This window comes from Rattus rattus, chromosome 9 (assembly GCF_011064425.1).
Source record: "Rattus rattus isolate New Zealand chromosome 9, Rrattus_CSIRO_v1, whole genome shotgun sequence".
Lineage (NCBI taxonomy): Eukaryota > Metazoa > Chordata > Mammalia > Rodentia > Muridae > Rattus > Rattus rattus.
Genome location: NC_046162.1, coordinates 50,681,605 through 50,696,445, shown reverse-complemented (window position 1 = coordinate 50,696,445; position 14,841 = coordinate 50,681,605). Strand labels below are relative to the sequence as shown.

The 14,841-nt window shown below is 43.4% G+C and overlaps 1 protein-coding gene across 1 annotated transcript; it reads left to right on the top strand.

The window, feature by feature from the left end:
* The first annotated feature begins 4,478 nt into the window (after positions 1-4,478).
* On the top strand, positions 4,479-9,988 carry LOC116908988 (NACHT, LRR and PYD domains-containing protein 1a-like). Its single transcript, XM_032912458.1, has 5 exons — positions 4,479-4,635; positions 5,101-5,226; positions 6,080-6,221; positions 8,823-8,867; positions 9,295-9,988. Exons 1-5 carry the CDS (start codon positions 4,495-4,497, stop codon positions 9,585-9,587), a joined length of 747 nt encoding a protein of 248 aa, XP_032768349.1. The 5' UTR covers positions 4,479-4,494; the 3' UTR covers positions 9,588-9,988.
* Positions 9,989-14,841: the final 4,853 nt, after the last annotated feature.

Below are 14,841 nucleotides of genomic sequence, written 5' to 3'. Positions count from 1 at the left end.
AGGAGCGTATGTGCCAGCCCTCAGTTCACAGTGTGGGAGAGCTAGCCCCACTACCCCTCTGCAATCAGATAGCATGGGACAGCAGAAGAAGAGATTCCCTCTGCCCTCTTGCTCCTCACCACCTGAGGCAATCCAGAAATTTGACCCCAGGGTCATGAGAGTAGACCCATTGGTAGCATTCATATCAAGTTGACAAGTGACATTAATCTACACAGTTCTAACCATAGCCATAGTTGTCAACTTCATACCCAAGCACATCACTTTAAATCATGACTATCTAATTTCTGGCTCTAAAATTTTGGCTTCATTTCATCATGAAAAATACAATCTTGTTTCAAAGGTCCCATTAGACCTTCATAATTCGAACAGTTTAAAAGTCTGCATCAGGGGGTTGGGGATTTAGCTCAGTGGTAGAGCGCTTGCCTAGCAAGTACAAGGCCCTGGGTTCGGTCCTCAGCTCCAGAAAAAAAAAAGTCTGCATCAGAACAGAGACATATGGCAATGTCTTAACCGTGAGCTCCTATGAAAGAAAAAACAAGTTACATACTTCCAACATACAATGGCACAGAATAAACACTGACAATCCAACATGGAATAATCACAACATATCAAGGAATGCTCAGACCACAGTAAGACAAACTCCATCATCACAAATTCTGCAGCTTCATGTCCAGCCATGGAGCTCATGGTATAACTCACTGGACTCCAAAGGCAGACAGATCCACCTCTCCAGTTCTAAAATGAAGCATGAGTAGCCTCTCTGTTAGACTATGTCTCTACTCCTGCCTTAAACTTTATTTAGCAGAAAAAAATGTGGTTCTGGCTTCTCCAGCATCCTAGGATTTACATTCCCAAAAGCTATTGTCTGTGTGTGGGATATGTTCTTCTAGTTGGGCTGCCTTGTCTGGCCTCAGTGGGAGAGGAAGAACCTAGCCTCACAGAGACTTGAAGGGCCAAGGTGGGGGAAAACCCAGGGAGATCCCACTCACTCAGAGGAGAAGAAGATGGTTGAAGGATGTGGGAAGGGGTGACTGGGAGGGGGACAGTGAGTGGGATGTAAAGTGAATAAGTAAAATTAAGAATAATAAATAGATAAATAAAAATACAAGGTTCCCAGTGAGTGCTCTCATAAAGAAAGCCATTACTACATACACTCTGTGGTCCTAGCACTCTGGAGGCTGGGGCAGAAGAAATTAGAATTCAGGATCATCCTAGACCATACACCAAACACTGAAGAAAAAAAAGCAGCCGCAACCAGTTTTGGTGAGGTTTACTTCCTCTCCTGCTTCAAGGAGGGCAGCAAAAGGATCACCATAGACACCAGTAGAATCCAACACACAGCAGAGGAAGAAGGTGTTGGTTGATGGCAATGAAGTTGATGAGTAGCAGGTGGTAGGGATGGAGGGGTGATGACTGCCTCAAACCCACACCACCCTCCCCACCTGCAGCAGTCAGGAGAACTGGCCCTGGGATCATGAAAGTGGGCAAGCTTGCCTGCCCTTCACTGGCTTCAACACTCAGGAGAGCCAGCCCTGCACTTTGCCTTGGAATCACAGTAGTGTGAGCCCTAGTCAAGAGGCTTGATGAGCCATTCCTGAGTACAGAACAAGGAGAACTGGCACTGACAGCCATCTGCAGTGAGGTGGCATGGCAGGTAGTGTGCAGATACCCTCTGCCCTCTCAAACCTCATCAGCAGAGAAGGTCCAGAAAGCTGACCCCAGGGTCATGGGCGCAGGCCCATGGGCAGCAATTACCACAAGTTGAAAAGTGATATTCATCTTCACAGTTGTCATTTCACACACATTTCACATTGTCAACTTCACACCTAAGCACATCACATTGAGTCATTATTTTCCACTTCCTGTCTCTAAAGTTTCAGTTTCATCTCATCATGAAAAATGCAGTCTGGTTTCAAAGGCCCCATTAGATCTTAATAACTCCAACAGTTTAAAAGCTCACCTCTAAACTGAGACTCAAGGCAATGACTTAACTATCAGCTCCTATGAAATAAAAAAAAAAAACAGTTACATGCTTCCAGCATACAATGGCACAGGATAAACACGGGCATTCCAAAATGGAAGAATCAAAGCATAGCAAGGAATGCTCAGACCACAGCAAGACAAAACTCCATCATAAACAGAAAATTCTGAGGTTTTGTGTCCACCTATGGAGTTCATGATGTCATTTACTGCTCCAACACTTATGTACCTCCACCCCTCAAGTTCTACACAGGAAGCACACATAGCCTCTCTCTTAGGTCACCTCTCTACTCTTCCTACAACTCTCTTCAACAGTAGAAATTGCAATTCTGGCTTTTCTACATCCTAGGATTTCCATTGCCTCTTAGGCTTCACTTTCAAAGGTTCATAGATTGACCTTTCAGGACCTCTTGAAAGTATATTTGACTCAGACACACTGCCTGGCCTCAACTGCTATCTGAAACTGTGCATCCTGACTCAATGAACCCCCTTCAGTATAGCATTTCTCAAGCAACAAAAATCTATAGGAATGATACTACCAAGTTCTACTGACAGCTTTGAGATGTGGGCACACTGATAGCTGTATGATGTGCTGGCCATGGGGAGACACTTACTTGAGTATTTTTGAAACAGAGAAAACTATTAGACTTTCTGCCTTTAAGTGAATTTGGCTCTTCACAAGATGAAGCCTATAAAGTGAGATTTTGTCCTCAAGATATCTTTCCTATTGCCACAGTACAATACATCTTTCCCTTCTGTGGTGACGATCTCTTTAACAACTACAGATGATTTTGAAGAATCATTCAGAATGTTTTTTGTCAAGAAACTTCTGCCAAATTAATCCCTTAAAATTAAATTTGTCTCCACTCACATTCAGGGCATTAACACAATAAATCTATATTCTTGACCAAACTGTAGCATGAATAGATTCTTTCCATTTAAATTTCCCAATAAAAAACTTTCTACTTTCTGGAACCTCTAAACCTGGCCTCCGCTGCCTCTCCCAGCATTCTTGTCTTTCCTGCATTCACCAGAATGTCATCATAAGCTCTACTCTCAGGATAGTAGAGTATTTCCAGTCCTAATTCTATATTCTATCCACAAAACCGTTTCAAAGGCCTAAGAACCACTGGATCTGGCTTTTCTATAGCAACAACCCAATGCTTGGTGTCAACTCTCTGTCCAGGTTACTTTACTCTTGACCCCCGCCCCCACCAAAAATAAATACCTGACCAAAGAAACTCAGGAGAGAATAGATTTATTTTGCCTCACAGTTCAAAGGTAGAGTCAGTTCATCACAACATGGAAGTCTGGCCACATGGAGGTGAGGCACCTGGGAAACTTGCACCAGCAAATGGGGAGCCTAAACTAGTGAATGCTTGTGCTCATGTGGCCTTCTCCATTTAACACAGTCCTGGATCCTAGTTCATGGAATGGTGTTACCCACCTAGAGAAGATCTTCCCAACTCCATGGAGATAATCTCCTTCTATTATACCCCCAGACCTAGATCCAAGGTGATACTAGATTTCATTAAGCTCACACTTAAGATTAACCATTCTGGGGATCCATATAGCTTTGTCTTCTTTGCACAAAGGACCCTGGGTCTCATTGATAACAGCCAAACTCTGTCTTGCAACAAACACTTTAGAGGACACTGAAAAATCCCAAAACAATGAGGGTGGTGATGGCAGCACCTTGGTAAACCTAAGGGTTGTCAAGTTTCTGGCAGTTGCTTGAGACTGTGTTCTTTATAGCATCCGCAGAGGAGTCCACTGTGAACCTGCACTCCACTGTGAATATTCATGCAGCAGCTATCCAGGGACAAAGTCAAAGCTGTCTCTCAATGTGAGGCAGTCACATTTACCCTCCCTGGCATCATAAATTTGTAGTGAGAAAACAGTTGATAAGTCTGTGGTGTTGTCACTGGAAGTTAATTAGTAATCTTAAATTTGAGTCGGTTTTTCTCATAAACAAAAAATAAATACAAACATAACAGAAACCATAATCAGGGCAGGTTATAGAAGAAAAGTTTTATCAGGGCTTACAGTTTCAGAGGATGATCCAAAGACCTTCATGGGAAGGAGGAGTATGGCAGCAAGCAGGCAGGCATGGCACTGGACATTACAGCAACAGCTGAGAGCTTGCGTTCTGATGGGAGAGAAAGAAAACTGATAATGATATGAGCTTTACAAACCTCAAAGCCCCACCAGTGACACAGCTCCTTCAACAGGGAATACTTCCCAATCCTTCCCAAGCAGTTCCAACAAACAGAGCAGCCCGTTCTCCTTCAAACCACCACAATCATTCTAAATCACAGGATACTAGCTTCCCAGCACAGCGTGGATCAATGGAAATGCTAAACCTACAATTCTTGAATCTCTTCTTTCACAGAGGGAAAGGTGGACAGCTCCTTGTTCCATGTTGCCCACTTTCAAGACCATGGGATGGTCCTAGAAACGCCAGCAAGGGTGGAACCGCATTTTGCAGTACTGGAAAACCCAAGCTTCTCCCCTATGGGAGTTCTACTGAGATTGATTCCTGCTGTTGGACACTTCATCCCCATCACTTCCATCACATTGATCTACTATCGCCTGTATCTCGAGGACATCACCTTTCACCTTTACCTGGTCCCCAATGACTGCACTATTCGGAAGGTGACACTGAGGACCACAAATATGGGGCCATGGTGGGCAAACAGAAAATTTGAGTTATAGCTAGTGAACCCCTTGGAGAGATTCTGAGCTGAGAATTGGGATACAATTCTGCATTCTTCTTGACCCCCTACCCAAACACTCAACTGTCTTTGATGCCAATTTACTAATCCTTTTACTAATCCCCCAACAGCCTCTATAGCATCTTCCTACCCACCAAGTGGATGGAAATGCTCTATGCACAACCTGTAGCAACTCCCTTCTTCTGAGGCAGGTACACTGCTCCCAAAATGAGCATGAACAGGGCCAATAATCCAAGTCTCAGTGTGTCAGAACACATGGTAGAAGGGAGCTCATGAGGTGTCGTCACCCTATCCCACAAAATGTACAGATCAAGCACCTCACTTTATTCAGTTAGACGTTGTGACCCAGAAATCTAAAGAAATCACTGTGTGTAATGTTCCCTAGGCCATTGATGAGGAAGAAATGAAGTTTCAGTTTGTGCGCATAAACAAGCCACCCCCAGTAGATGCTCTTTATGTTGGTTCCCGCTATATCGTGTCCAGCTCCAAAGAGGTGGAAATTCTCCCGAAGGTGAGCATCCAGGTGTTTCTGATGCCAGTCTTGGGAAACCTGTGCGGCTGGTTACAAGGGTTTGTGGAACGCTGAAATTGGGGAGAAAACAATTAAGATTTGGGATGAGCAAGGGTACATCAAAGTTAGGTGAAAATTCATTTAAGGAAACCAGAAAGAATACTGATTCGGCCTGGAGACTTGAGAAATCCGATTCAATATACCACAGAGAAGGCTCCAGGTAACATAGAAGAAGCCCAGGCCGAGGATTTGTGAGCTGGGCTTTCAGGATGAGCTCTCACTCATCTGTGGCTGTTATGGTTTGAATCTCAAATGCCTCCTACAGGTGTAAATGTTTGAACAGTAAATGTTGGTCTCCAAACAGTGGTAGTATATTGAGAGTTTGTGGAATCAAACCTGTGAGGCCTGGCTGTCAGAAGCAAGCCATAGGTAGCAAGCCTTGAGGCCTATAGCCATGCCCTGCTCCCACCTCAGTCTGCTCATTCCTGATCCTCTGGGATAAAGCAAGCTGTGCCACAAGTTGTTCTGCTAAGAATGGAGCCCATCTTTGATGTGTTCACTACCATGAAATTAAACAATAACATAAACCTTTCCTTAAGGTGCTTCCTGTCAGGTTTTGTCGAATAATAAGAAAAGAAACAGTATGCTAGGTCCTCAGCCTTCCAAGTAAAGATGCAGGCTCAAAGGCTGTGGGTCACCTCAGTGCAAAAGATAGTGTAAAATATGGTATGCAAAATTAAGAGATTATGAGGTTGTTGAAAGCCTTAATTTACATAAGTAGAGCTCTCTCTCTCTCTCTCTCTCTCTCTCTCTCTCTCTCTCTCTCTCTCTCTCTTTCCCTCCCTCCCTCCAGGAACTGGAGCTGTGCTACCGAAGCCCTCGAGAATCCCAGCTCTTCTCTGAGATATATGTTGGAAACATTGGTTCAGGGATTAATCTGCAACTAACAGACAAGAAGTATATGAATCTCATATGGGAGGCCTTGCTGAAACCAGGTAAAATTAGTTTAAGACCAGAGACCCTAAGAGTTGAAGAAATACAATGATTAAGAAGAGGTGTATTGTCATTATTTCTTGCTGCCACAAAATCAGATCAGATGTGGTTTTCTAGACCAATAAAAGGTGGTAGGACCACAGTTTAAACTATGAAACTGTATTAGTCAGCCCTTCACAATTGTGGCAAATATGAGAAAAAAGACTTTTAAACAAGAAAGGATTCCTTTGACTCAAGGTCTTAGAAGCAGGTTTCTGTCCATGGTCAGCTGCCTCAATCTGTTTGACCCTGATATGAAACAGAATATCATGGAAGTGGGAGTTTCCATGTGAGAGAGAAGGCTGATCTTTGCTCTCTCTCCAAAGAAGAGAGAGGGGAAGGGAAATAAAGGGAGAGAGAGTGAGAGCGGGGAGAAAAGGAGGAAGTGGAAGTGAGAGGAGGAGAAGGGGAAAAGTTCATGCACTACGTTCTCTCCCAGGACATGCCCAGTGACTGGCGTCCTCCAGCTGTACAGTCTTATGTGATTCCCTTTCCATTCTCAGTACTCACTCCATGATGAGAGCAGTGGAGTATGGCTCCATTCACAGCCCTCAGGACCAGTCACATGTGAATACTGCTGCAGGACTCGTCATTCAACACATGATCATTGTTCAGGGAACACATCATATGCAAAGCACCACATGCTCCAAGCCATGTTTCCTCAGTTACTTAATTACAGGGATGAGTATTCACCCACACCTTTTTCTCAGCATCCTGTACAGCCATAAGTATCTGCCATCACCTCCATTCTCAAGAGATGAGATGGAACCATAAGTAATGTTAACCTGGATTTTCCTAATAGCAAAATGTTTCCTAGCCATATGTGTTTCCTCCTTTGAGAATTCTCTGGTTACTTCTCTGGCCCATCTTATAACTGGGTTATTTCCTTGAAATTCAGGGTTTTTATTTCCATGTACATTCAGATTACTACTAATCTACTGCTAGATAATATGTTGAAAACAATTTGCCTCCTCCTTGCATGAATTTTTACTCACTTATGTTTCCTATACTATACAGACTTTCTTAGTGTCATGAGAGTCAATCTACCTACTGCTGCTTTTGCTTCCTGTGCTACCAGAGTCTCACTCACACCATCCTAACTTACACTGCCATGTGCAAATGCCCTCCCTACGGTTTCCTCTACCAGTTTTGGGACTGGACCTTACATTTAGGTCTTTGATCATTTCGTGTTGAAATGTTGATGGTGAAATATAGGCATCTAATTTAATTATTCCATGTGTTGCCATCTCGGTTTTCCAGTACTATTTGTTGAATAGGCTGTCTTTTCCCAGAGTAGATTTTTGGTTTCTTCATCAAAGGCTGGGGAGCTATGGTTGTGTGGTTTTTGCCTGACCCTCTATTCTAATCCATAGACCTGGGTGTCTGTTTGTACCCATGCTGTGCTGTTTTAATTACTATGGCTTTAGCATTAGTTTGAACTCACACGAGTTAATGCTTCCCATTATACTGCTGTTGTTCAAGAGTACCTTGGCTGTCCATAGCTCTTGTGTGCTTCAGAAATTTTTCCTACTATCTGTTAAGCATGTCCCTGGAATCTTAACTGGGACTGCATTGAGTCTGTAGAATGCTTTTAGTAGGGTGGCTGTTTTTACACTTTTGATTCTTCCAAACATTGAGCGCGTTGAAGGTGTCTTTCCATCTTGTAAAGCCTTCCTCCATTTAGTCATGAATGTATCTTAAAGTTTCTGTTATAGAGGTCTTGCATTCCTGTGGTTAGGTTTTTCTGTCCAGCATTTTGATTGGTTGATTTGCATATTTATTTTATTTACTTATCTATTTATTTGCTATTTTAACTCATCCATATTTTCAAGATGACAGAGACAAGTAAATATACTAAAATGTCTTGAGTGCAGTAACAGTACAGTCTTGGTACAACACCCAAAGCCAGGCTCCCCTAATCAAGCAGGACTTCCAATACTACAGACCACGTTGTTGGGCTGACTTCACTAAACTGTTTGAGAACATTGAATGCAGGCAACTCTTATACCCTTAAGGTTTATTCATAAGCTGCAGCTTATTAATCTCCGTCACTTGTGACTGAAATTCACTCGCTCTTTCCGTGTGCTCAGTCTTCCTTCACCTTATTCCTGCCATCAAATCCAGGACACAAGTTTATCATATGCGCATGTACAAAGTCAAACAAGGACAAAAAAGTAGGATTTTTGTTTTACTTTGTTTTGTTGTTTATTTAGCCAAGAATTAAATGTCAAAGCCATCTAGCAAAGGACTTGGTTAGTTGTTCGAAAGGAATTCAGTCGAGGATAAAATTGAGTCTGAGATCATGTGGGAGAAGTGTCTATTGCTCATTCCCACATCTACTATATGTGATGATAGGGTAGGCCTAAGATGCATGTTTCCAGGTCTATTCTCTCTATGATGATAAGCTAAGATGCTCTGGATAACTGAGGAGCTGTTTGCCTTCCACAGTATATCAGAATGTCTGTAGTTCAGTCTCAGAATCCCAGGCATTGGTAGGAGTTTCACAGAATACACTGAGTGTTGGTGGGCACCATTACAGATGCTTCATCTCCCTTTTCTTCCAGGGGACCTCAGACCTGCACTGCCCAGGATGGCTTCAGCCCCCAAAGGTTAGTAAAATTGTAAGACTCTAGAGAAGCCAATCATATTTGGCCGGTACTTCACCTCACCCTTGAGAAAAGAGCAGAGAGAAAGGAGGGGGCCTCCGTTTGCAAATTTCTCCAGGATGTAGAAGTCCATACCAAGAAGGGAGTTCCTCTCATGACCCTTGCTGCTTACCACAGTGACAATAAGTTCACCCATTCCCAAACTTAATGCCCAACCATAAACCCTTCCCCCTAGTCAGATAAAATTTCAAACTAATAACTAGCCCCAAGAAAGGTGAAGAAAAACTCCCAATGGCCTTCCAGAGGAAGAAGGGATACAGGGATGCAGAAGAAAAGAGTAGTTACAGGAAAAGAGCCAGAGGTGGGCAGCCAATCAGAGACCCCAAAGGAGCATTTCTTTGCTCAGAGCCAGTCTCATCTTTACCCTTAGATGCTCCTGCCCTGCTACACTTCGTGGACCAGCATCGGGAGCAGCTGGTGGCCCGAGTGACATCAGTGGACCCTCTCTTGGACAAGCTGCATGGTCTGGTGCTGAGTGAAGAAGATTATGAGACAGTGAGGGCTGAGGCCACAAACCAAGACAAGATGAGGAAGCTCTTCAGGGGCAGCCGGTCCTGGAGCTGGGATTGCAAAGACCATTTCTACCAAGCTCTGAAGGAAACCCATCCTCACCTGATCATGGACCTCCTTGAGAAGTCGGGAGGGGTCTCTGTGAGACTCTGACATCCTGGTGACTAAGGATGAACATTCTCCTTAGAGTCCTGGCTCTGCCTGGCCTTCCTTAGTTTCTCCATGTGTAACCCATGGCCATCTGAGTTCCCTTTCTTGTGGCAGTGCTTCCATGACATTTCTTGGTGATCCGCATGATCCCTTTTGGCCTTCCCTAGCCATATATTCATGTGGAGTGAGCATCTCAGAAAACATCCAGTGGAGGCAGCAAGTCTATTCAGGCCTTGACCCCCGTTCTCAAAGTAGATCAGAGCAGCCAGCCTAGGGACAACCTGACGCATCATAAATGCAAGCAGGACTGGGGATCATGGGAATGGAAACAAAAAGATGATAGTTTTCCCTGGAAAGTGAGTGTCTCACAGGAAGGGAAGGGGACTTTTTTTAAAAAAAAATTTAGTAGATAATATTTCTTTTTACATTTCAAAAAGTTATTCCTTCCAGGTTTCCTGTCCATAAGTCCCCATCCTCCTCCCTCCCCCCCCCCATACAGGTATTCCCCCCATACATCCCCCTTACCCTACATTCCCCTGCCCTGGGGGTCCAACCTTGGCAGGACCAAGTGCTTCCCTTCCACTGGTGCCCCAACAAGGCTATTCTCTGCTACATATGCAGTTGGAACCCTGCATATGGGTCAGTCCATGTATAGTCTTTTGGTAGTGGTTTAGTCCCTGGAAGCTCTGGTTGGTTGGCATTGTTGTTCTTAGGGGGTTGCAAGTCCCTTCAGCTCTTTCAATTCTTCCTCTAATTCCCCCCAAGGAGGTCCTATTCTCAGTTTGGTGGTTTGCTGCTAGCAGTGACCTCTGTATTGGACATGCTCTAGATGTGTCTCTCAGGAGAAATCTATATCCGGTCCCTTTCAGCACACATTTTTTGAGCTTCATCAATCTTATCTAGTTTTGGCAGCTGTATATGGGAGAAGGGGACTTTTTAAACTCATGCTATGTGCTCGGAAACAGAGAAGTCACATGACACAGCATGGGACTCACTGCCAGGAACACCTCAGAGTCAGTGCGCATTGTGAACTAATCTTGGGCAGTTACACATGCACAAGCCTTCTGTTCTTGTGATGAACTTGCAAGCCCCACATTTGCGTACATCGTCCCATATGGAGGTGAGAGTCACAGCTTAAGAAACTGATGTGCTGTGGTAGAATGGATGACTGAACAGAAGGCTCAGTGGTTAGGAGCTGCTCTTGATAATGGTCAGAGTCCTCCTCCCAGCACCCACTTCAGACAGCTGACAACTGTTGGATAACACCAGCTTCATGGGATCCAACAGACTCCTTCCCACTCCTTGGTCACCCATACACCCATTCACATGCCCAGAATACATCTTAATTTTATAAAAGAATGAATAACAAAATGGAACTCTTCTCCATTGTTCACCAATCTACCAGAGGAATGCCTCATCAAAACCCACAGTGGGACTTGAGGCTTGTAAGTCTGTGTACTTGTCCCCAGGACAGCCCTGCCAGTCTCTTTCCCCCAGGCCACAAGCTTCCCTTCTGGATGAAGCTTCTGCATTGCTCCCTGACAGACCCATGCACAGAGCAGTTAGCCAGCTTCTCAGTGTCGTCCATCTTTCCTCTTGACTCTGCAGGTGTGCTCGCTCTGCTGTGTGGATCTCTGCACCCTGCTTCTCTTTCTCTTTTGGAAAACAGTATTTTCCTCATTCTAACTCCTGCCCTTCACTGGGTTACAGGCATGTAGTTTTTGTCCAGACTTATTATCTAAAATTATCTAGGATATTTAGTGGACAAGAGATAATTTCAGTTTTGACCACCCTTCTGCTGTATTGACTTCACCCAATGTTTAAAAATAACCTAAGGCTAGGCAAATAAGATAATTAAAGATCGAGTCAAGGTTCTTAAATGTGTGTGGCAGATATGACACACCAGGCTGTCCATCAAGGTTCTTAAATGGTTATGACAGATATGATACACTGAGCTGTCAATCAAGGTCCTTAAACCTGTGTGACAGATATGACACACTGATCTTATTTGTAAATAAGTTAAAATGCTAAAATATCAATAGTCAATATATTTTCATACAGTGAGCATCTTAAATTTTATAAAAAGGAAGTATTTTTATTTCATGAATTACTGGTGTATTAAAGTGAGTTCCCATCCCTTTCTCTGTCAACTCATTGCAATGCAAGTGCTGTGTCTTACCCATACCTCCATACTTATTTGGCTAAGATGGGCTGAGACACAAGCCCTGACAGAACAATGGCCAACAACAGATCTGCACTGAGACAGTCTCCAGAGCCAAGGTTCTCAGCTTGGCTCCTCCAGAAGATAAGCCTCATGGACAGCGGTCGGGACCGGTCGCTTCAGTCAAACAATGGCACATTTGCAGGGAAAACAGTATTAGTGAATAGAACAGCTCAGTATTAAGTTTTCTTGCCAGAAGTGTTATTCTTCTTCTCTAGGCTGGGTATCTCAAGATATAATCTGCAGCCCACACAGCTTGGTGTCCCGGGAATACAAACACACCTTGTGGGACCATCGAGAGACATCTGACACTGTAGTCAGTGTCAGGTTCTTTAAAGAATCCAACGGGACGGTAAGTACTTAGAAATAGAGATTTTTAGAGTACACATTCATCTAACATAAGCCAGTGATTTGGAAGAAATATACTTTATACAATAAAAAAAAGTTTATTGCCATGTTTACATTGTTGTGTTAATGGTAATTAAACCCAATTACAACAGTAATTTTCTTAAAATTGATCTTTAAGATGATTAAAGGTTCATCATTTTTAAATGTCCTACATAAAGAAAACGTATTAAGGAATATAAAATGACAACTATCTGCTTAAGTAGCACTCTGCTGGGAAAAGGCTTTTTTTTTAACTGTAAACGCCCATTAATTGGAGTCTGTTTTGTGCCAAGTTACTAGCTGTGGCTTCGCTGTCAAAATGTGTGTATCTGTGTGACCTGATACCACTAGTCACAACAGAGAGCAGAATGATCCAGTTTCTTTGCTGAGGCGGGGGGAGCAGAAGTCTAGGCTGAGGGCACATCTGTGTTTTCAAGACCTGTCCTTCCTTACCAAGTTAGAATGTTTATTTAACATTTTTATGTCTTCCAGAAGAAACATTACAAAAAAATCAAAAGCTTTTGACTTCTGACACCTCATATGTTTTACCTTTTTTTTTTTTTTTTTTTGGTTCTTTTTTTCGGAGCTGGGGACCGAACCCAGGTCCTTGCGCTTCCTAGGCAAGCCCTCTACCACTGAGCTAAATCCCCAACCCCTGTTTTACCTTTTTTAACCAAAAATATTTTTGTAATCTATTAAAAAAATTCCTCTTACTCCAAAATAATCATGATTAGCATAAAATGGCTGTGTATCTTCGAAGTATTTCCTTTTCGTGGAAACTTTGTTTTATATAATCTAAACATTAAATATTTGAAAAGAGCTAGCATGTAGCAAAAGTAAAGGAAATCCAGTCATGTGACAAGTCTTTCTCCTCCAAAAATCAACATTGTTACATTCTTTCCATTTAGCAGTTTCAGAGCTAGTTTTGTATCTTTCTTACTTCCGGTGTAACTTCAATCTGTGGCATCTTCCACCATCACAGGACAAAACCATCAAACCCTAGCAGTATGCCAACGATTTTATCACGCCCCATCACGATGTGAATCCTCGATCTTCTACCTTGTCCATAAGGTCTAGTGTCAGGAGATCAACAGGTTTGTGGATGTGTTGACCATGATGGCCACCCTGGAAGTATGGTTTACTTTAACCAGTGAGCAGTGCCTCCTTCAATGTGTGGCAGCCATGTTTGATCTAAGCTGTGTATCAGCTGGTAAATGAGACCAAACCTCTGAATTCCCCTGAGAAAGAGAGAGACAGAGACAGAGAGACAGAGAGACAGAGAAACTGGGACCTGTGTGGACTTTTGCAGCAAATCTGAATTGGACTGTCCCACATACCAAACTGCCGTGAAACAAGCAAACCTTCCCAAGATGGCCAGTGTTCACCCAAACCAGCAGAGCCCCGAATAAGGACAAGGACAGATAATTTATAAAACACATAACTATCTGTGTGAGCCTGGGGTCACCTCTGCTGCTTTCACACTGGGTGGCACTATGAACCAAAGTTTATATTGATTCTGGGGCATACAGAGCCAAAGGATGTAAGTTGGTTGAAGAGTTCAAACTCTCTTCTGAGATTCATGCAATCTCTTTACTGTAATTCCCTATAAAATCAAAATTAAAAAGCAGATCACATACTTCCAACATCACAAGATTGTACCAGACATGCTGGTACAGGGTTGAACAGCCTCTGAGGGGAAGCAAGGATTAAAGATAAGAAAGGCAGGGAGAAGACAGATATTGGAGGGCTACAGGTCAATACCACACCAGCCTCAAGTTTGTTTTTCTTAGCCTTTTTATACTACACAGTACCATGGAAAGCAAAGCCACAAGCTAACAGAAACAAGTGCTGAAGTATACACATAAGACTTCTATTCTAATCCAGAAGCCTTCCTGTTCCTTCCACCAAGGTCACTAGAACATTCAACTCCTCGCCCTGAGCCTCAAGTGCATCTCCTCTTATCATTCCATGACTCTGTAGACCAGGAAATCTGTCAACAAACCTTGACCTGCCTTGACTCTGAATGGCAGGCAGACACCTCTCTCTCTCTCTCTCTCTCTCTCTCTCTCTCTCTCTGAACCTCTTTGCGCAACCCCTCAGTCCTGGGCCTTCAACCACCACTAAGACCGAACCTTCACCAATGACCTTTCCTAGCCTCTCACAATGCCAAGCCTCAGCTGCCCTCCATGAACCCTTCATGCCTTTAAAACCAGTACTACCTGGGTGATTCTTACACTTTACCAAGTCTGGCTGCCACATGAGGTCTATCTCTGGAACACAGCTTCTTTGTATTCTCAGGAAATACTTCTCAGAAGATTTCACCTCGCCAATGCTAGTCTTTTCTTGATCACCGCTAATTTGTTAGCTCCAGGTAACCAGCTTCAATTGTCCCAGTATTCTTTCTATTCTTGACTCTAGAATCAGAGTCACATGGCCAAAGCCATGTTCTATGGCTTTCTGGGACTAGAACATGGCCCCTTGTTCTATACATCTTCACCAGCTTTCTGTTTTCAATGCTTTCCTTCACTGTCTAATCTCAACTGTTCTGGAACTTGCTCTGTAGACTAGGCTGACATTGAACTCAAAGATCTGCATGCCTCTGTCTCCTGAGTGCTGGGATTAAAGGTGTGTGCCACCACGCCTGGACCT